Here is a 23,657-nt window from a genome sequence, read left to right as displayed (position 1 = left end):
GTCGCCCCGCCCCGGCCCCGCCCCCGTCGTGGCCCCGCCCTTGAGCTGTTGGCCGTGAGCCCGGTCCCGCCTCCCGCCCCCCCGCGGCGTCCGGGCCTGGCCAGCGGAGGCGGCGGCGGCAGCGCGGGGCTCTCTTGCCCGCTGTGTCTCTCTCTCTCTCTCTCTCCCGGGCGGGCGGCGCCTCTCGGTTCTCCCGCACCTCGCACCCCCTCCCAGCAGTGACGGGCGGCGGCGGGCGGAGCGCTCCCGCGGCAGCCTGACGGCCCCGCTGCCCGCAGGCAGGCAGGACTCCGGGCGGCCGGTCGGGCGGGCGCCCCCCCGGCTGTTTCCGGAGGAAGGAGAAGCGCGGCTGCCCCCTCCCTCCTCTCCGCCTTCCTCTCCCTCCTCCTTCTCCTCTTCCTCCTCCTCCTCCCTCCCGGCCCCCCGAGCGGAGCGCGGAGTCACCGCGGCGCGCAGACGGGCCCGGCACTCGCACACACACAATGGCGCTGAAACGCATCAACAAGGTGAGCGGACGCCGCGGCTCCTCCTCCGCCGGCCCCGTGCCCCTCTCCTCCCCCTGCCCCGCTTCGCCCTTTTTTTTATTGTTATTTTTTGGCTGGGTTTTTTCCCTTCCCCCATCTCCCTCCCCCCCCCCCCCCCCCCCGCCCCGGGAGGAGACGGGCACGGCCGCGGGGCTGGGGCAGGGCGGAGGCGGCAGGCCGGGAGCGGCGGCTCCTTCCGGCGGGGCGGCTCGGCGGCTCTCCGCGGCCTGGGCCTGGCAGCTCGGCCCACTCCCGAGGCCGGGGGTCGGGGAGCCGGGGCCGCCGGGGGAAGCGGCAGCTCCCGAGGCCGCTGGGATGTCAGCGCAGCGCGGAGCCGGCCCGCTATCGCCGCCGCTGCCCCTCCGCCGGCCCGGATGGCGCCAGGCCGTGTGTGTCGTGGGCTTTGGGCGCGATGGCGGCGCGGCCCGGGGCAGAAGCGGCCCCTCGGCCGGGCTCACCCCTCGGCTGTGCAACTTCTCTCCCGCATCGTAAGATGGCGGCGGGTCTGCCTGGCCCGGGCCCTTTCCGGGATCCCTGGCGTTCCGCAGTAACGCGGCACGGACACACGGAGCGGCCGCCGCGGGGCCACCCTCGCCCCGCGGCCGCCCCTTTCCGCCGCCCGGGACCCCCCGCCCGGCCGGGGGACCCCCAGCCCGGCCGGGAGCGCGCCCCGCGGGAGCGCGCTGCGCGCCGCCGCCCCCAGTTGCACAATCGAAGCCGGGTGGAGCAACTTCGCGGCGCCTAACTCGGAAAAAATGCCGAGGTGGTGATGAAAGTTTGTTGGTTTTTTTTGTTGTTGTTGTTAGGTTTGGTTGTTTTTTATTAGACTTCTCCCAGGGTAAGAAGGCTCCCGCCGTGAGGTTGCGCTTGGGTAGCTTTAGCTTTTCTGGGCATGTTTCAGAATTGCTGCGATGTAATGGCAAAACGCGATGGGAGCGCAGCGGCGTTACCGGGAAGTCGTTGTTGGTCTGTGCTCCTTCCTACGCGAGCTACGTGGAGCACTTACGTGTTTCGAGAGCTCAGAGGAGTTTCTTGGTAATCTCGTAGCCTGCCAAGATGGCAGAAAGTCAGTGTGTCCTGAAACCGGTGAAGTGAACTCGGTGTACAAAACACCTTTGTAGACAGTGTATAAACTTTGTGCCGACTTCAGTCTCGCTGTAATTAAACGCAGTGCTTGTGGGCATATTTTAGTCAAAATAAGAGGTTTTATAATTATTTTTAGTGAATGGATAGTTCTGTTGTCCTCGAAAATTTTAAATCCATTCTGAATAGCAAGCAGAGTAGATTGTCTTTGCATTACGGCTATGCTCTGAGAAGAATTTCAAAACAATTCCTTTTGAATCTGCCATCAGAAATCGTTTCCCTGTATTAGTGGATGATATCACTTGAGTTGAAACACAGCTAGGATACTCCCTAGTATGCTTTGTCATCAGCTCATGCTTATGAAACACGTTCAGGAGCTGCAGGTAGGAATTTATTGTCAAATGTAAACCAAGACAAATCCCCACTTAAGTAGTAATCTGGTGGTCAGAATCTGGAAACGATTCAGCATGACTCTTGAACCAGTAAGTCATCGTTTTGACTTAAAGGTTTTGGCCTGTTGTGTGCAGTCTCTTGTCCTGTATTGGTCCTTGTAACTCCATGGTGCAGTGTAGTAGCAAGATTCTTATTTTAGCCAGTGCAAGAGTTCAGAATTGGGTAGGTGGTTGGGTTAGGGTTTTTTTCTTTTGGCCTTTATCACTTTTGTTCGAGTTTTGAGGGGGTTTGTTTTTTTTGTGGGTTTTTTGTTTGTTTCATTTTGGAAGATGCTATTTTTGATGAACTGCATCATGCCATGCTACAAGATCACTTCCAAATTCACACAGAATTTGTACTTGCCAACCTGGAAAGGGGTGTTTTGCTAGACTGAAACCATTGTTTGCAAGTTGCTTTTTTTCAAGTACTGAATTGAGGCCGAAGTCAAAAAATAGGAGGGCCAATTTTGTAACAAAATGGCTGTGGGTATAATTTTAATCTTGTCAACTGGCAAAGCCAGAGAGAATGACACTCTGCTCCTGGTAAGCTGGGATCTGCTGTCATCCTGTTGTAAGGTTACACATCAGACCTTGGAACTCTCTGCTTCCTTGGAGTATGTTGTTGGCAGTAGATGAGAACAGGCTAAAGAGCGACCAGGACCTCAAAACCTTGTAATCACACATAGCTGATTTAGTTTGTCTTGTGGTATTACTTGTCAGGACTGGAATTCATTGTCTCCTGCAGCAGATGACATCCCAAATGCACTAGTGAAGGTATTTTCAGTCTATTTGGCTGACTCCCTCTTTGTGGACTTGACATATCAGGGAAAGTAACATTCCTTATTATATTGAGTAAACCAGACTTTCAGATTCTGTTAGTGTGTATACGTTTAATCTGAAGTCTGTTACACATTCAGGATACAACAGCTTCTACTTAAGACATAACTGACAAATTCTGCTTTTGACTTGAAAATGAAGGCATATGAATATTTATGTGCTGTGTGTTGGATTATCCACTTCTGGAACAGCCTTTATAAAGCGCTCTCCAAACTGAAGTAGTTGATAGGTACAGAGCCATTCCCAGGAAGGTTATTGTTATGCTGGAGCTCATCGTGACATCTGTGCCATCTGCTCTGAGGGGAGCCTGCATTCAGTTGGCAAAACTCTACTTTCATTGATATGGCTCACTTTGCACAAGAGTGGCAGTTGTTTCCTCAAAACAAGCAAGTTCTTTTACCATGGAATAATGTGAACCTACGTCTTAAGTGTTTGCTTTTCTGAGAATGAAATTCTTCCCCAAATTTGTTTTCCCTAAATTGTCAAGAAATTCATGTTGATTTATGAATTTGTATCTAAATGCTTGGTACATGCAGTGGCACATTGTCTTGATCTGATGTGTCAATGACACCTGCTAAACACACATCCTGTAATTGTCGCAGCATGTTGGCACTTCCGCTTGGAGTGATGATGATCTGGTAGTAGGGAAGCATGTATGTAAGAGTAGGGAATCAGGAATGCGTGGAATTGAGGAAACTTGGGTTTGTTACGTCATTAATATACATCCATTTACCACTGCTGTACACATCCATTAATGCGAGGTAATATAAGTGGCCTAAGTGGTGATCTTGATAGGCTAAAAATAGAATTAATACAGAAAATGTATGCATGAAATGTCTTGTCTGTGAAATCCTTGAGAAAACTTGTGCCTGCTGTGTTTTATGGCTATTTGATTAAGCATAGCACAAGCCAGCATCATTATGTTGGAATAATTTATTAGAAAATTTTAAGTGGAGTTGGCATGTTGGAAGCAAACCGCTGAAGGGGCAAAACCATTTATTGCTACTTAAGTACAGATAGAAGGCTCCCATTGACAGTGGTGAAGACTGAATAACTGTTTTCCTTAAGGCTGTAGCTTCCAGCGCTATTCCTAGATGTATAATTAATCGCAACTTTAACTGCTCTTCTCCAGATGCTTATAGTAAGAAATGCTGCGAACCCGGGAGAGATCCACAATGTTTTCAGAGGTTGGATGCAATGTGCATCATTGAGGACTGCATGGAAACCTGCATTAGTTTAAACAAAGGTGGTGAAGCTGAAGAGCTACAAAGCCTGCTTATTGCTTTCTTTTTAAACTGCTACAGTTTTTCTTTTCAACTTGGTATGAAATTTTAAAGAAAAATTAGCTATATAAAGCTGTTTGGAATTAAGATTTCTTCTCTGGATGAAACCCACAACACTTGTGCAGGCAGTCTTGGATTTAGTTTGCTGTGCTTTTTCAAAATGGTTAAATAAGTTGGAAGTTATGTGATTGAACTCAAGCTTTGAATGAATATGTAAAAGTAAGCCTGGATTTGTGTGTTTAGGGCCTCAGAAAGTTAAGATTAATTAGCTAATGAAATTTAGTTGATGTAAGCTTAGTTGAAATGCTTTAAACCTTTGTGAATGCTCTCTTTATGTTTTGAATTCCCCTTTTTACTGTAGTTACTGCCCCTTAACTATTGTGAGTATCCAGGGCTAGACTAAGCCCTGCCTCAGTTAGTTAATTCAGGGCAACTATTTTGCTCAGTGGTTGAAGGGTCAGATTGACACAGAAGACAGTGGTTGATTTTTATATCATGATATTGCAGTAACAGAGTTTGGGAATCACTAGTATTTAAGAACTTAAGTGTTTTTTAAAAGTCAGAATAAAATTATTTAGCATCAGATGAAAGCTGTCATCTCTTAAATTTTGTTTAAGATTTAGCTTATCCAAATAGTCAGAAGTGACAGTTATATTGTGAAACCAATGTCATTAAAATGAAAATAACATTTCTTATATGGATAGGTTTGGTGCTTTGTATTGGAGTCCAGCATTTATTATTAACGTATTGCATGTGTTTTAAGAACTGGTCATTTTTTTATGAGAGGAATATTGATACTTCCTTACCTAGAAAGTTTGGACTGCAATAAGTTAAAAGATGTCTCCTGTTAATTTGACATGGTACTTGTGAAACAAGTTCCCAGTCAGCACAGATCTTTAAATGTGTGCATTGGAGTGGAAGAGAATGGACATTGTTATATCACTTAGGTAATTTAAACATCAGAGATCAATATTCCATTAGATGGGTACTTCTTGCATACTTTAAAGAGTTCTCCAGTATATTAAGGATTTAGGTGGGATAATGTATACAGAGTAAAAAAGTTGTCCAGCCTTTATCATCTTTGTGATCATTCCAGCTTTTAGAGATCTGGTTTTGAAAATTAGCCAGTGCTTTTGCTGTTTTCCCTTGTGTTAGTTTCTCCTGCAGAAGAGCTGATGTGGAGCTCCGCAGAACCAGCTCCCTTCAACGGCCTGCCAGCCTGTAACCAGCTCTGAGGCCTTTCCTGTGCTCAGGTGTTAATGTGTGAAGGAGCGGGGAAGGATGTAATCAGCTGTGAGCAGCAAAGTGCCTCTTGCCAAAGGCATCTCTGTTCCTTGGGGAGGCCTCCTTCAGCCGGGGGTTATCCCCTACCTGCAGATGTGCTCTCTGCAGCCACTGGGTTGAACTGTCCTGAGAGAGGATGGAGGTTCTTAACCTTCTCTGAGATGGCAAGTGACAGCTGGTAAGGAGGAGTGGCAAAGGGTTGAGCTTTTGTGTAATGCAGATTAGGGCATTGTTATGTCATCTCTGATAAATCTTTCTGTTGCAAATATGAAGGTTTTGCCACTTTACCTCTCTACCCTGTGTTCTTGTGTAGGTCCCTCCCCTGTGCATCAAAGCTGGCAGATGGGAACTTGCAGTCTGCACCTCAGCATTAGGTCTGATCTCTCAGTATAAGCTGACTTTTGTTGATGGTTTTAGGCTAAGATGCTATAGCTTACATTGGAAAGGCTGAATTAGAGGCATGCATTTTCTCCTATGATTGATTTGATGTAGTAACCTGATGGTATAATATGCAGAAAAAAAATTAGGGTAAGAAATGAAAGCAGTGGTGTGAATGCATATATTGCTGCAGCCAGGAGTGCATTTTTAGATGTGGTTGCTTTTTGTCAAGTTGGTTTTATCAGAGTAGAGTCTTAAACTGTGAGTTGCACATGCTGAACAGTTTTATAAACTTCTGGAATCTAAATTTAATGCCTCAAACTCTAAATGGAAAATGCAGGAGATTTTTTTTTTTAAAAAATCCCCATGTTCTCTTCACTGGGCTTTTTATGGAGGACTGATATGATCCATTAAATGCAGCAGTTGTGTTGGTGAAGCCTTGCACGAAAAAGAAATCAGTAGCCCTTTGCCTACTCTTTGTAAAACACTTGGATGTAGACAAGGTTTAATAGTGGAAAAATGAGCCAAATAGAGCATTGCAGGATTTAGGACTGGTAGGGGGGATTTTTAAAATTTTGTGTAAACATTGTTCAGGGCCTTCTTACCGACTGTAAACTTCAGTATCTAATTTTTGTGTGAAGGAAGGCTTTGTTCTGAACCTCATCCATTTGACAGATGTGATATGCTAGACATCTTCAAGATCTGTGGTTTTTTTCCACTGTAATTCTGATGTGTTTTTATTCTGGCTTTAAAGCAGGATGGGAGGATTGCAGACTGCTTGGCAAATCTTACAGCCCAGTAAAAAAAGGAGGTGACCAATGTTTAATCCTTTCCATGAGCATCTGGACACCAGAGTTGGAAGCTGAACTGAGTGCAGATGCTGAAGTGCATTAGGTCTTCCTGTTGGGAAGGCATGAGGATGGTATTAAGTGCTCAGTTACTCCATAGTGAGCTTTCTCTGTAACCTGGAGTTAGGTTGGCCAGGTGCGCCTCACCTCTGTGAGCTCTTCTAAGTTTCTAATACACACAAGTGCCCTGCTCTAATGCAGCATTTCCTAACATTTGTTGGCCTTTTGAGTAATAATGCCAGAAAATTCTCTTGAATCAGAGAAATGCAAACTTTGTTTTTCCTTTTAGGCTTAGTTTTAATTTCTTCCTGCCTTGAATAATACAGAGGGATCTTCCAAATGACAGTTTGCCAGCTGAGCAATGCCCCAGTTCCATTCCCCTGAGTCAGGATGCAGTCTGTTGATAAAGATACTTTTAAACTTTTTTCTTAAACTTTTTTTTAACTTTTTCTCAAGTTTGGTTTTGGTTTTGTTTTTAAACTTTAGGACCCTTCTGTACATCAATATTCTCTAAGTAGCTGAGGTGGAACTCAACTGGAAAAGCAGCTGCACACCAGAAACGGTTTTGTATTTTGTTTCAGTATTTGGTTACTTTTTTACACTGTTGTCTTGGTGTGAGCTGATTTTATGTGTGATATACCTGATCCTATAGACAGCCCCTTAGCTTTGCATCTCTATGAGTTAGCTGTTCAAAACACAGGACAGTTCTGAAGGGTAGTCACACAAATAGCTACGATAGGGTAGTTGTAAACTGTAGCTTAGCTGGTCTAATCATTCCCACATAGCTGTGTTCATAGAATATACTCCTGTGGTATCTTGCAGTAGCTTTCACATTCATTGTTGGATTCATACAAAACATGGACTGGTAAAAGTCAAAACAACTTTTTAAAAGGAGAGCTGATTTTCAGAGTTCATTAGGTTAAATAATTAAATTTCAGAATAATATGTCAAATTACTTCTAAACAGTGACTTCTCAGTGTGGATTACAGACATGGGGTTACTTGTTAGAATATTATTTTGGTAACTTTGTTTACACCATCCTCCTTTCTATACATTTCTTTTAGAACATGGAAAATTCTTTTTTCCTTTATTCAGAAAGTGCCGACCTACTGAGTTTTATGTGCCCCATTGAGGCCACTTGTCATTTCTACAAAGCCATGTCCAGTATGCTGCCAGTCTCCAAAGTATAGTCTTGCCAAACTCTGGGACACTCCTGTCACAGCTGAGTCCAGGGCAGGGCACCTGCAGATGCAGCTTCTGTTTGCTGTGTCAGATGTTAGTGGCCAAGGTTCTGCCGTGTGTTACTGTGCCCTCAGCAAGCTGCAGGGCAGCATGGTGAGGGGCTCTTGGGAAATACTGCCAAACCCCTGCATCTGACAAGTACTCGGCCAGCATTTATGTGAAATTGTCTAGCACAATGCCAAAATCCTGTTTCTGAGTGGTAGCTGTTAGGTCAGAGTGCCTTACTTTGAATATTAACTTCTTTCCAACTGCATCAGTTTACATTTGTCTAGATTGGCCCTTCACTTCCCAGTCGTTCTGTTTCATGTAGCTGGGTGCATCTTGCTGCTTCTTTTGTGGCCTGTCTGCACTGGTGACCCTCTTCTCTGAGGGCTGCATTGTAGTCCTGGGTTACAGAGCCAAAGATCAGGGTGGTTCTTGCAGGAAAAAGCTCGCAAGTAAAAAGTATGTTAAGTATGTTAAGGTCCAATATTCAAAAGCTTGGAGATGTCAGACTGAAAATAGCCAACTATCATTGAGTGACCGGATAGTTAACCAGTGTTTGACTTCACACTTTTCCCTTCAATGTATTTTAGTCAGCGCACACAGCCCTTATTCTACACTGAGCATAGGAGTGTCTTCATAAGCTCTGTTTTCAGCGTATGGTAACTGTTACATACCTCAGAATTTCTGTATATAAAGCAGTCAGATTTTCTTCATCTTGAGTTAGGCAGATGCTGTGGTTTTGATTACTTTGGAGGGAAACAAACCATACCTTTGAATTCAAAGCACAACTATAGGTGTGTAGGTGCCACCTTTTCTCTAAGTTTGTTCTGAATGCCTTTAGTGAGTGATAGGAAAGCAAAGTCTGTAACTCAGCTCCTTTTCCAGTTGGATCTGCCCAGCTACTGTGCAAAACATTGGAATAAACAGAGAGCCGTTTTAGTTGCAGTAACTCTGAAATTTGACGACAACCATTACCTGCATTGTACACCTTCCACCTTCCAGAACAGATGAGAAGAGCTGTAGACAATACTCTCATTCACAAAGGGCTTGTGTACTGAAAAGTAGGTTCTTCTGAAAAGTTGGTAGGCAAGTCACCTGAGTAGTTTGTATCTCAGTCCCAAGTATACAAAGTGACTTAATTACAGTTACACAGCAGTCTGGCATTTCCTTCCTTGAGTGCAAGGCTTAAAAAACTAATATTTCTGTGCTTATCATTTATTATACCATTGTTACTGGACATTGTACAAACAATATGTGGAGTGTAGCCTGAGAAATACAGTACTCAGGGCTGAAAGGGGAATTGTGAATAGAAGCAGAATAATCAAAATAGGAAGAATCACAACTGTTACATTCCTGGTCATGTTTGGGGTTTTGTAAAAACCTTTATGTGCTCCTTGATCCTCACTGTTTTCAGTAACTGCCCTTCATTTGTTTTCTCTGCATAGTGGCTCTAATGCCTTTTTTCAAATGACAGGAACCTACATCTTTCTGTATCAGGCACTGTCATTTCACATTGGTTTTATCTATTTTTTGTTAGCCAAAAGGCCAGCTTGTTTGCAACTGATAATTCTCTGCTGGTAACATTTGTTTTGTGATGTGCGTTAAGCCATTGCTTTCTTACTCAGCTTAGAAATCCACATTCAGTGTCCTTTCAGACTGTTATTTTCTGCTTCCAGGGGTAATTAATTTCCATGCCGAAACGAACGTTTCAAATGCAGGTGTGTGGGATGAGGCAGTAGTTCTTTGCTGCTTGACACTCCTTAATCTTCAAACAGGCTTAAATGTTCTTCCCCTCCCTTTATAGCTGCTTCCAATCCTTCCTTCTTTTTTAAAGCTGTTTTCAGCTGTGAGCTATTGAGTAAGACTAATGTAGTGATGAATTTTTGGATGCTTAGAATTTGAAATGGCCTGTTTGGCACAACGTTAGACAAGCAGTCAAGTTAATAAATTTTGATATTTTGATTGGCCTGAGTGTTCTTGTTGTGTGTGTTTGTTTTGGTTTGGTGTTGTTTGTTTGTTCATTTGAATTTCTCATTTGACTGTGTATCACCTTTCATGGCCCTCCAATGTAGAACAAGTTACTGTCTGGACACTTAAAGCAAGTTAACTCCATTTTTTTCAGTGTGCTTTCTTGACTACAAACCAGAAAGTGGCAATATATGAATTTTACAACTAGTTGTGTTACAAACCAATATTAAATCTCTACAAGCCAGTGTTAAATGTAACTGAGTTTAAGCCTGGGAAGGACAGTCTTCAGTCACTGGTGGGAGTGATCTTCTGCCACTTTGCATTTACGTCAGCTGCTATTACCTTTTAAAATAAGGTCTGGCTATTCTAGCTTAAACTAGAAAGGTGTAGCAGTAGTGTCACAGAGAGCATGAATTCTGACAAATGGGAAGAAAAGAAGCTGGCACAGATGCTGCTTTATTTGATACATGGCAGGAGGGCAGCTTGGTAGGCACCTGGCTGTAGTTTCTTACAGAATTTGCTGACACCTGAAAACTTCTGTCTTGCCCCCAGATATTTGGATGAGATATCCCTGGTTATTCTTCAAATTTTCTTCATTCTTTAAATGGCTTCTGTAATCTTTTAAATAGGTAGCAAAGGGAATTTGTTTGAGGTTTTTTTTAGCAGTTATTTTGACAAAAAAAGAAAGACACTTGTGGTTTATAATAGAGTCATAGTCCTGCATTCGTACTCACATGTCAATGTTTTGACTCATCACTTAAAGCATAAGCCGTATTTTCTTTATTATATATTATATTTCTGCAAACCAAGCAGATTAGTTGGCTTTTATAAGCATTTTTTCTGAAAGTACTAGTTTAGGTTTTTGTTTGCTTTCTGATGAATGTGTAGTGAAAGAGAGGAGATTAAGAATGGGGCTGTTCACCAGTGAAATTGCATCTTGCTGGAAACTGAATGTGAAACTGGCAGGAGACAGTGGGGCTGAATTTATGTTAAAGCAGATTGGCTGTTGGCAGTGGCGGGGCTGTCGCTGTATTCCTAGTTCTTACCTCTGTTTCCCAAAACTGTTAGAAGTACCCGTATTCCTCCTTGTCTGTGTTACATTGCTGTTGTCCTGCAACAGTAGCATTGATGCTTACTCTTAACAGTGTTTAAATCTGTAAAATGCTGAGTGACTAATCATCCTTGCAGAGAGGTAGGAACTATTGCAACTTTATATTTGGAAACTGGGACACAGAAATGGTGACGTGCTGGAGCTATACCGGAAACCTCTGGCAGTGACAGAGACTGCTGGTCACGGTTGTAATTCGAGACTAATCCTTTCCGATGGGTGCACAGCACGTCACACCAAACCAAATTTGGCTTATTGTTCCTAGGTAAAGTCTTTCACATTTGCTTCTTGGGATTTTTTTTTAATTTTTATTTCTTTAAGCCACCTGCAAAGTGAAAAACTGTAGTGACTGACTCGAGCAAGATGCGGGTTCTACTTTGGGGATTGTTCAGAAGGTTTGAGGTGTAGCTTAATACCTCTTGATGAAGGGAAAGCACTACATGTTCACAAAAGGAAGCAAAGTTGGAGAAGTAGGTAGGACAGTAGGAGGAATATGAGAAAGCAGAAAGCTCTTATATGTAGAAATTCTACAGAACAATGCTTGGGAACATTTTTATTTCTAAAATACTAGTTAAACTCTGCTTTGTAAAATTAAACATAATGTGGGCTTTACCTTCTTGTTAAGAAATGCGTAAAAGCAGGATAACGGTTAAGAACTGATTTCTTAAAAATTAGTTTTTTAAGTCAGCTCATGAAAATGATGAACTTTAGTTTTTATGTCAGTTATATTTTCCAGATTAAATATATTTTCGTATAGAATCGTTGGTCTTGATTGCTAAGCTGAGAAGGAAAGTAGGTTTGTATTTATACTGCTGAGTGGGAAGCTTGAAGAAAAAAACCAAACTCCTCCTTTTCCTTGAACAAAATGCTTCAGCTGCACTCCAGATATCACAGCCCACGTGCCTCTGCTTGTTTAGTTTCCAGTTATTCCAGTTTGCCTGTTGAATTCGCAGGGTTGTAGGTTTTAGAAGGAGGTGCTTTTTAAAGTTACTCAGAGAGAACTTTCCGCTCCCTTGTTGCAAAAAGCCTCCCCTCTTTGTGTAGATGTGAAGTGTCGCTCACTTATCAGGGAGGTGAAGTAGGTCTGGTGTTACTGTGAACCACGGTTGGCTTTGTGTTTACCCAGTTCTTCCACAGCCTTTTGCACTCTGCTGGAGCAAACAGCTCTGCCACAGGCTACACTTCTGACCATAGTCCCCAGGAGAAGCAAATACAAGAGTGTGCCCCCTCAGCCTTGTTTCATTTCCAAATTTAGTGGGTGAATTACTTGCCCTGTGAGTGCAATGGTAGGTGGGTGTATCATGTGTTCCTAAAATTATCTTATCTCGAACTGCTTTGATTAGCACAATTTGGGTGTTTTTTACTGGAGCGTTTTGGGCCAGACAAAACTTCAGTCCTTTTGTTAATGAAGGTCACTGCTTGTTTGTTATCCGGAACAGTTCAAGTAGTTAAAGGGAGTAACTCTCTGTAGACATATATTTTGAAATGACTGGAGTCTGGAATATCAAAACTCATTTGTTTCAGCTTTTGAATTATTTTTAGTGTTACTAAAGGGGAGTTTTGCACAAACTTTTCACCGGAACTTAATAAAATTAATATGTGTCTTACATTTGCAGTCCTACTCATCTTTACTTTTCCTAATTGAATGACTGACATATTTTAATTTTCCTACTGTGTTAAAATAGCTATTTTTATCTTGTGTACTGAATTCTTGTTTCTCTGAAGACACAACCTTTTGAAGAGCTCTCTAGTCTAATGCACAGACCTCTGACAGTCCACTTTATGCTGAGCTTTTTGCATTCTCATCTTTGTGCTACTCCATTTTATAATTTGGATAAACTTAATGAAGAGCCTTTTCATAGTTCTTAGTCCTTGTGATAGTTTAAAAACAACAAACACCAAGATCTAAATGTCCTTCCACTTTTAAATCAAATAATCCAGTAATAACTATACAACTACATTAAAATAATATTTGGGTCTTTCTGCTTATTTCATTGCTCCAGCTGACTTTAAGGGACATGATGTCTTTTTTCCTCTCAGATTTTTCTTAGAACTGGAAAATAGAAAGAAGGTCAACTAACAAAACCCTCTGTATTTGTTAAATGGCAAAAAACCCACCCTGAAAATTAAAAAAAAAAACCAAACAACTTTCTGTCTGACGCTCCTTTTCCATATGGACCTTACGAGTGATATTTCATGGCAGAAATAAGTCCGTTGCAGGGACCCCCAGCAGTAACTGGAGAGTGTAGAGAAATGCATTCTCAGTAGATTTGCTGTGATGATCCGGAAAGAGCTGTTGCCCACGCTTCTAAAGAACAGCAGCAGTGAAATGAGCTGTAATATTGGCTGCATTGTGCCACTGCTTATCAAAACCGATACAATTTCAGACAGTGATTCCAGTGCAAAACTGAAATGTTGTTACTTGGAAAGTTCGTCAGAATTGACACATGTGGGGAGGGGAAATCTGGGACTAGATTTTCTTGGTGTTTTGGGGGAAGGGGAGTCATGTGTGGTTTGGGTGGAGTGTTTTTGTTGTTTCAAGATTTTTTTATTGGTGTTTTTTTGTTTGTTTCTTTTTTAATGTATGGGCTACCACATGTCAAAGCGATGTTACTCTTTTTGTGTTTGCAGGAGTGATCATCTTAACAAAGAACAAGGTGTTTGAATTACAGGGAACATAAGTTTATTTTTTCTCCATTTGGTGTTGGCTTATACTTAGTAAATTTTTATAAAGTCCAGAATTTGCAGAACTTAAGGATGTTCATTAGGGTCTTCCCAGGAAGAGTTAGCTGTCCAGTCCACATACACTGCATGTATTTTCAGAGCAATAGGTATGCCTGGATTTCTTAAATCTCTGACAAAGTTCTTGTTTTAATGGCTTGCAGAAAAAACCTGATGTGGTACCGCTAATATGTAGAAGAGGGGCTGAAGGATTTACCTTTTCCTGTGACTTCTGGATACCTTGACAAGTGCAGATTTATAGAGGCTCATGAAAGCCTTTTTTTTTAGATTCAAAGGAGTACAGGGAAGCGTGAAGGTAGCTGTTACACACTTCAACTGAAAGTGTAAATTTAATTTTAAAAGACACTGTCCAAACAAATGATCTGTAGAGTATTAAAACAAATAAATGCAGAGCTTCTCAGATTCATCACAGCAGGATTGTTACTACGTAGGGAATCCTCCACCTGAAGTTTGTTTGCATTCCCTATGGAATGGGGGCGGGAGGGAACTGTTTCTGCTGCTCAGTTATTTTGAATTTTAAAGGCATAATTGTCTTAAGTGTCAACTTTAAAATAAAAAAATACAGGTATTTTTCCTGATTCCAGCATTTGTCAGCCTCTTGAATTTTCCTGTTTTTTAAATCTAGCCAAGACAGATCCCTGCTGGAGGTAGTGGATAAAGTGAAACTGAGTTTCAGTGGATGTTTCTCTTTCTGTTCTGAGTTTTAATGTCAGATGTTACTTACATGGTGTTTTCTGTTTCATGAAGACCTATCGATACCTTTCTCTTCTTCTACTTCAGGCCTCTCTAGCTAAGACTGAGTTTTTGGAAATCGTGGTCAGAAAGTAGTTAAACTTTGCTCACTTCAGGCTTTGTGTCCTGTTCTGTCTTCAGCAGGAGTGTCTTTATAATAGTAGTGACATGTATTTGGAAAAGCACAGTCATTATAGCTGTTTGACCTTCATAGCTGGTTTTAGTGCTCCTTGTCTTTCATAAAGACATTTTCTTATACTGAAGTAGTGGTTCTAATAGTTGTTAATTGCACATTCTCCTGTGTTTGTATATGGGAAAACTGTTAAAGGTTTTTGCTAGACATGAAGTGGAAATTATTCTGTTCATTAGTGTTTCTTCTCTGAACAGTATTTTTTTTATTTTTTTTCCTAAAGGAACTCAGTGACTTAGCCCGTGATCCTCCAGCACAGTGTTCAGCAGGTCCTGTTGGAGATGACAGTAAGTAACTTTCAGTTCTGTGTTTTGCTCTGCTAACTCGAAGCATATCATGCATAGATAATAATGCGGAGTTTTTCTTTTGTAGTGTTTCATTGGCAAGCCACAATTATGGGACCTGTAAGTATTCTAATTCTTGTGATGTAATATTAAGTGAGTAGTTCTTATTGAGAAGAAAACTGGGGTGCTTTTGATTTACTTTTTTTTTTAACTCCATTATCAAGCTGTAGCTCTCAAGGTCCTCCTTACAGTAACAGAAAAAGAGGAAAAAAAATCAGTTACTTTGTTGTTGCATTGTTTTATGGGGGCGTGTATTTCAGCTGAGATGATCTCTAGGGCAATGTTAGATATTATCACTTAGTATCTGGAGACTTTGTTTGCATTCAACTTTTCCCAAAGTTTGAATCTAGTATGGACTTTTTACTAAGAGCTGGTCCTAATGTCAGGAATTAGTTGGGATGTTTGTGTATCTTAAAGCAGGGAGTCCTTATTTGGTTTGGTGTTAGAGGCTCAGATTTTGAATACTTGAAAGAATAGGAGGGATAAAAATAACTGAAATGTGAGGGTTTGGTTATGAGTGGAGAAAAAAAGTCTACGTTAAATGTTCAGTAAGCATCTGAAACCTGAATGTGATTTTTTTCCTCATTAAGGAAGCAAAATGTTTGCCTTTAATGAAAACATAACCTGGAAACACTTGACATCTGGAGTTCCCACGGTTGGTTATCTGTATTGAAAAAACAAAACCTTGTGTAACTTGCAAAGACAAATAGTGGATTCCAGTAGATCTGCAGCCACAATGTGATGTTTCTGGTGAGGCTGCAGAGTAGGAATTAAATATCAGTAGTGCTGAGTGGCCCTGACTTTATGTGTAGCTACAAATGTGTTATTAGGAGATCTCTATGGAAAATGTCCTTATTAGAGGTTCACCTGAATGGAAGAATGTCTCTTCATCCCAAAGTACCTGGTCCTCATTGATTGTAATTAGGTACCTCAAAGAGATAAAATTCAATATCTCTATTCATGCTTAAATGGCAAAGAGTGTCTTGCCATACTGAGTATGATGAATCTGTGTGTCTGGTGTCTGCAGGGTCATGAGGTATTAAACATTGGTTGGATTGAAATTATTATTTTTAGTTTCCTGTTCTGGTTTAATACTGTACAGCTCCTTTTTTCCCATGTGGTTTTTGTGGTGTCAGAAGGTCTGTGTTCCTGTTTCCAGATTGGGCAGAATCCTCACAGAAGTGTGCTGTTAGTAGCTTTGGTGCTCCTCGGGCATTGCCTTTAATAACAGACAAGGATTGTAGAGCCAATCATCTGGTCTTCGACCTCTGCAACTGGATATTGTACAGTCTGTGATTTTCTTAGATAAGTGTAAGAGAGCTTGCAGTGGTTTAACACAGTCTCAAAGCAGTTTCTATGCTTGCTAAAATGTATCCCCAGAATATGTGCAGTAAAAGGGTGGGGGTTTTGGCTCCTCAAGGCCTCACATGGTATTTGTTGACCAAATCCAAGAGGGTGTATCTTGATCACTAGGTTTTCATCAGAGATTGGATAAGGGTTTGAATCTCTTGGGTTGCAGATTTTAATTTTCTGGTACTTAAGTAAGTAAGATGTAGTTATTTCCTTTACATTGGTAAAATGTTTTTGCTATTAATAGGAAATTGAATTTACAAATAATGCAGAAGTGTACTGTGTATGTCTCAAATTTGTTTTCCCTACCCCTGAATCCAGTATTAAAAGCATAGTAGTCTTCAGGTTAAATGATGAAATCATTAGCTCTATTTCAGAAATTTAGTTGTAGTTTTGAGTAAAAACATTTTTGCTTCTTTCTTCTTGTAACTAGTAACTTATGCAATCCCTGTTTAGTTGCTCCATTTTTTTCTCTGCTTTTATCTTTTTGCTTTACATGTTGCTTTACTGCTAATAGTTGACACCCAAATGAATTATCCCCATAATTGTTTCCTTGGGCCTAGGAAATGTAAAATACCCTTCCATGCTGAACTACAGTGACTTTCTAACACAGAAAGGGAGGAAGAATTCACTTGAATCTTTATTATTTTTGTGTCATGTTGGTAGGGTTTTTGGGGTTTTTTGTTGGGGTCTTTTTTTCTAAGGAACAAGAAGTTAGCTGTGCATTCATAGGTTTTCCGAAGGGCTGAGCAGTGCCTAAGCTAAGGACTGAACTTAGGAGGAAATGGGAGTCCATGGCCACTCTAAACCAAACCTGGGTGGTCATAACAAATTAAACACAGAACTGGAGGATTTTGAATCTGATGATAACATTACTTTTTGGAACTATCTCAGAGGCATTGGAGTGATTTTGCCAAGTAATCCTGAGTGGACTGTCAGAGAAGTTGGTTTTTACGAAGAATTAGCTTGGAAGCATCCACATGGAAAGTGACCTGTATGTGTGTTCTGCATCACTTATCTTAGGAAGTAGTAATTGAATTTTAATTGTAACTCTCTTGTATTGGTGAATTAAACATTTCAGTTGTTTAAATAAGTTTCCTCTCCTTTTATTTATTTAAGAACAAGATCGTCAGTGATATTTATTCCCAAAGATGATAACAGGAGAATTATTTGTTTGCTTTGACAGAACGACAGTCCATATCAGGGTGGTGTATTCTTCTTGACAATTCACTTTCCTACAGACTACCCATTCAAACCACCTAAGGTAGGTATTGCCTTCTCATTTGTGAAGTTAGTCCTTTGTAAAGAACTGAGTACAGGACAGAAATTGTCAGCCTCTGTATTGTAATACTGTCAAGTTCTCACTTTTTCACACATTTTTATGGTATATTAGATGGCTGGGTCCCATTCTGACTACCACAAGAGTGCATATACTTTATGAGCAAATCCATGTGTGTGAATTCTGAATGTCTTGGAATGATATTTGTGTTCATTTTTGTTTTTCTGAATTGATAGGAAAACTCATTAGCATTGTGTTACTATAATAGAATTCTTGCTGAGGAGTCTGTCAAGTATTAGTGTAGCTGTTTGGATTGGTCTGTAGGAATGTGACACTCTGGGTAGGGATTAACTTGCTGAGTGCCTAAAATCAGTGAACAGGTTATCTGTTAGAATTTGACAGTAATTGCAAAATATGTTCTTTTTTTGGTAGCTTTATCAGCCACTGTTTGTCTTCCAATTTGCAGTCAATATGAAGCTGCACCCTTGGAGTGACTGCAATGTTTGAGGTTCCTTAGCTCTGTGGCAGCAGTGTTACTGTGGTTTCAAGCATTTCTCTTGAGTGTCTCCAAATCGTGGAGGCAGCTGCAATTAAAGCATAGCCTCACACTTGCCCTCTCTGTTTGAAATAGTCCCTCGTAAGGGCAGACTGAGACTGTGGCTTGGGTGCATTTCACTGAACTTGATGCAGTATAACTGCTTAATCCTTTGCTTTTAGAGTAAATTGAATTGACTAAGAGCTTGACTGAGAAGAAAGGATGCAGTCATTGTCATCATAGACCAAAACATACTCTTTGTCTTGTGTTTTTTTGTTGCAGGTTGCATTTACAACAAGAATCTATCATCCAAATATTAACAGTAATGGCAGCATTTGTCTTGATATTCTCAGATCACAGTGGTCTCCTGCTTTAACTATTTCTAAAGGTAACCTGTGAGGAGAAATGTTTCCAGCTTGTGTTGAATACTGTGCTTTTAGCTTTGATTGTCTTGTGTCCTTACCCATCTCTTTGTTTTCCCTTACTCATTCAAGCCTGTGTTTTGCCAGTGTGATGGTGCCTGACTGTATTTTTAATGGATATTTGTTTTTTCTAACACCTTCTGCTGCATGACTGTTTAAGGCCTTGTCTGGCCACTCACTTCAGTATTCCTAGCAGAGTTTGCTAGCATGGTCCCAGAGGAATCTGCCAGCATTTGGGCACCTGTGGTGTTGTATTTGAGCTAAGGCTGAGAAACTGCTTGTTTGGAGCTGTTTGTGTAGATACACACGTGCATACTAAATTAAAGATTAATTTAGATTCAGTTTTTAGTGATGAAATGTGCGTATATTTTGATTCTGTCTAGAATTATATGCAGAGTTATATTGGCATATCTGTGGTAGATGAATAAAACTGTTACTGATGTATGTTGCTTTCTGCCACTGAGCACTGGCATTGTATTACATTACTTCATGAACTAAGCTTACTGATCCTACTTCAGGATAAATTGATGTTGTGTCGCAATAGAAGATTTTTAGCTCTCCTCATTTTACTGTAGTTAATAACAGATAATTCTCAAATATTTTCATGATGGTCAAATTGTTCTGCCTCAAAGCCCACTAGTCTCTGTGGCTTTAAAAGTTCCATCAAAGTGCCCTTTTGTCCATAAAACTTGCAATTCCTGTCTGTCCAAGCAGTCAGTTTGTGATTTGAATGTGAATTCCCTACATTTTAATGCTTCACTCTTTTCCTTTAAAGCTGCCTTGAGAGTAGAAGATAAGTCTTGGCAGTTGCCTGGAAGAGTGTCACTCTTTTTTTTTTTATTACAACATATATGTAGTTTTATCAGTGCAGACCAGGGTATTATCTGGTTGTAAAGTTACCTTATATACAAGAGATAAAGAAGTCAGTCTGATTTAGAAACAAAAAAATCTAAATTTTAAGATTTTCTGGTTTTGATGATGCAAACCATGGTTATGCTGGTCATCAGAGTACATAATGTGCTTTTGTTGGCTGCTGTTACGTCATAGTGCAGGGGACAACAGTGCTGTTTTCGTGTGCTTACTGACAGCTCTAAGTATTGGGAAATGGGAAACAAATAGTTCTTACAAACTTTTAATTTATTCTGGGCTTTTTACTTAGAGCGAGTTACAAATTTATTTGGCTGTTTATCAGGAAAATACTTTTTAGGTTCTCCCCTTTGCCAGCATTGTGCCCATGTAAAGGTCTGTGTTCCATTGTTTGAGATTGTTGCTCCTGTTTCGCTATTGAGAATGATTTTTTTTTTTACAGTTCTTCTATCCATTTGTTCACTGTTATGTGATCCAAATCCAGATGACCCACTAGTGCCAGAGATTGCACGTATCTATAAAACAGACAGAGACAAGTAAGTACAGAGTTGCACAAGACTAGTATTTTAACAGACTTTGTAAGGGTGCATTGTCAGACAGCAGTTGTGTTCAGTGAGCCTTTTGTGAAAACCTGAGATGGAGATGACCTGTGTGTGAGAGAAGTGACTGTTCTTGGTAGTGCATCATTTAAAAACAAAGGAGCTGAGCATCTTTGAAGTTGTGGGTAAAGGAGACTATCTTTTTCTCATGTGTGGAAGTACTTTACAGCATGTATTGCCCATTTTTTGCTTATCATGCATAAATGTAGTTAGATCTTCATAATGAAAAAAGATGGCTTTGTTGTTTTGGTGCTTTCATTTGGCAGCAACTTGGCCTGTAATTTTGGTGCTCCCCTTGAAAACAGGCTACAGAACTTTTTTTGCTAGCTGTGTTGCAACAACTTTCTTTTCCTTAGGTACTTTAAACATTTTGCACAGATAGAGTTATATGAAGTAGACTTTGGTTTTTTCATATATATATTAATGCTAAATACATTTGTCCAATTAGGTACAATAGGTTAGCAAGAGAGTGGACAGAGAAATACGCTATGCTGTAGGGTAAGAATATCTGCACATTACAGTGCATTTAACAAAATGGAAATTTGTCAGCACTTGGGTGCTGCATGCTCTAAGCACTGGATTAACTAACAGATAATGGATGTACCAGTTACTGAACCTGGAAATTTAACAGCTTGATCTGTGGTTAGTGTGTAATATATTGGCTAGTCACTGTTTCTCACAACTACCGCTCTTGCATGGCCCCAAAAGAAGAATTAGTATGAAATAATTACCAAGTTCTGAGCCAGCTTGTCAGTTTGTCCCGGTAAGTATTTACGCAGATTTTTTGTCAGAATTTGGTTCAAAGTGATGCCCTGTAGCGAGGCCTCATCATAGACATTGGTGAATTTAGGCAAATCAAATGTCAACTTTTTTTTTTTATGGCATTGTCTGCCTTCCACCTTATATAAAGTAGGAAAATACATGGGGATTATGTTCTGCTTGTATAGTTGAAAATTAACTTCTTACTGACAAGCATGGAGTTAAGTGTTAACTAATTGTCAGTTTGGTTCCTGTGGAAGTACTTTTTAAATAGTCTTTCAATGTTCTTTAAAAAATGGTTTAAGCAGTATATTCATGTGGAAAGAGCATGTTAAGTTTGAAGAAATGTTTAGTGTCGTTTTCCTTTAAAATGGGAGATTTGATGTTCTGAATCCAATGATATTATTAACCAAATAATCTTTACTTATGGCATGTGATACACTGTAATCTTTACGTAAGGGGAATATTTAAACAAAATAATCCCCTTGCTTCTCCCAACCCAGATAGTCTTTATTCTTTCCCCTTTTCTCACAACAGACTTCTGGCAAATTTGCTTGTCTTGAATTTCAAGTTTTTCTTATAAATTAGAGAATATCCTAATTTGTTCAGGGAGGGAATTACTCAGATTTTTGAGTTCAGGTATATATTTCAGTACAGAAAGAGATTTCTGGTAGTGTAAAGAGAATAGTGAGATCAGCATAAAGTTACACTTAATCATAAACTGTTTAGGATATTGTAATTTTCACACTGACATTAATTGTGTTTTCATTTGCAGGTACAACAGAATATCTCGGGAATGGACTCAGAAGTATGCCATGTGATGCTACCTTAAAGTCAGAATAACCTGCATTATAGCTGGAATAAACTTTAAATTACTGTTCCTTTTTTGATTTTCTTATCCGGCTGCTCCCCTATCAGACCTCATCTTTTTTATTTTTTTGTTTACCTCCTTCCATTCATGCACATGCTCATCTGAGAAGACTTTAGTTCTTCCAGCTTTGGACAATAACTGCTTTTAGAATCTGTAAAGTAGTTACACAAGAACAATTGCCCAAGATTCAGAATTTTTTTTTAATGGAGCATGTGTATTATGTGGCCAATGTCTTCATTCTAACTTGGTTATGAGATTAAAAACAAACATTCCTCACTGCTCTAACAGATACTGAAGATACCACCTGAAGGGGGGAGGGGAGATGGATGTTCAGTTTTCTCCCATTAAAGAAGTAACATTGCTGTAGCAACATCCATCTTGTTCCAAACCTTCCAGTGTTAGAGAACTGAGGTTTTATTATTTACTTTTGCTCATAACTGGGGTGTCTGGAGAATTGGTACTGAATCTATAGCATCAGCAGAACAGAAAATGTGATGTATCTTATGCATGTCAATAAAGGAATGACCAGTTCTTGTTTTACAGAGAATGGAAATTGGAAGTCAAACATCCCTTGTACTCCAAAATAGGGTTTAAGAACATTTTTGTAATTCATTTAAATTTTGTTAGGAGGCTTGGAGCTATTAGTTAATCTGTCTTCCAAACACTGTTTAATATAGCACTGAATAAATGATGCAAGTTGTCAATGGATGAGTGATCAACTAATAGCTCTACTAGTATTTGATTTATTTTCTTCAATAAAGTTGCATAAACCAATGAGTTAGCTGCCTGGATTAATCAATATGGGAAACAAAATCTTTTGTAAAAGCAAAGCTGGTTTTTGTATATACTGTTGGCATTTGCCTCATTGTTTAACATCCAGTAATGATGTAAAGTTCAATAGAGTGACTCTTTTGCCATTTTCAGTTATAATGCTCAGTCTGTTGCAGGTTGACACATTGCTCGGCCTGGTGTATGCAGAATTAATAAGCTAACATAGCAGTGTAGCCGTAGTAGTGTGCTACACTTGGTGCTGGGAGCCCAGCGTTCTCGGATGGACTTGGGACCCAGCAGATCTGAAGTGGTGTATCGTGGAGATACTTCCTGATGCACCTCTGTTTGCTGACTGAGAACTTTTTTCTTCACCTTGTACACTTGACAACTGAAAGATCTTAATGTGGGAATAATGATGAGGCAAAAAAATTATAAAATAAAGTACTGTTTTGATGTGGGAATTGTCATGAGGCTGTGTTGAAGTGACTTTACTATGGATGTTCGTTACCATTGAAAAGGACTTGTTCAGCCATGCTGCCATTTACATTGATGACTATTTTAATGCAACAGACACTTTCTTCATGTCAGGTGACTAAACGTGAATAAACTCATTGCTATTGGATTTTTGTTCTACAAGAAACATTGTCTTGTGCCATTAGTTTATCTTTGCAACAACAAGGGCATTATTAAACATCCGACTCTCCTCTTTCCTGCCCTCTTCCTTCATATTTTTCCTTGTTTAATTTTTTTGGTCTCCATTCTTAATATCCATAGCTTCATTTTCTCTAGTCTTGTACTATCACTTTATTGTGCATCTGTGACTTCTCACTGGCACCACTTTTGCACTGCTTATAGTTATGTACATTGATTCCTTGTCCCCACATGGATGTGGAAAGCTAGATGTAAAATAAATGTTAAACCTTAATTTTTATAAAAATTTGAATATGTAGTTCGGACATGGTTTGTTCTGGTTCTAAGCTATAAAAGTGAACTTTCAAGTTTAACTGGCTTGAAATTTAGAAACTTGAGCTCTCTTTAGCAGCAGATGCCTTACTGAAGACGTTCTGAAATTTGTTTATGAAGTTGCATTCATGCAGTATTTTTGGTAACCAGAGATTTTTGCTTACACCTTATTGCTGGAAAATGGGAATGCAACTGCCAGTAGCATTGTGATTGAGGTAAAAGTTTATGTTTCTAAGCTTACAAATATGCTGCTCTTTTTATT

General features: G+C 40.3%; 1 protein-coding gene across 1 annotated transcript; it reads left to right on the top strand.

The window, feature by feature from the left end:
• Positions 1-92: 92 nt before the first annotated feature.
• On the top strand, positions 93-23,054 carry UBE2D3 (ubiquitin conjugating enzyme E2 D3). The gene is made up of 7 exons (XM_071555936.1): positions 93-506; positions 14,859-14,922; positions 15,008-15,039; positions 17,516-17,593; positions 18,426-18,531; positions 19,875-19,968; positions 21,566-23,054. Exons 1-7 carry the CDS (start codon positions 483-485, stop codon positions 21,609-21,611), a joined length of 444 nt encoding a protein of 147 aa, XP_071412037.1. The 5' UTR covers positions 93-482; the 3' UTR covers positions 21,612-23,054.
• The last annotated feature ends 603 nt before the right edge of the window (positions 23,055-23,657 follow it).

The sequence above is a fragment of the Pithys albifrons genome, chromosome 5 (genome assembly GCF_047495875.1).
Source record: "Pithys albifrons albifrons isolate INPA30051 chromosome 5, PitAlb_v1, whole genome shotgun sequence".
In the NCBI taxonomy this organism is placed as follows: Eukaryota; Metazoa; Chordata; class Aves; order Passeriformes; family Thamnophilidae; genus Pithys; species Pithys albifrons.
This window is presented reverse-complemented; position numbering and strand designations above follow the sequence as displayed.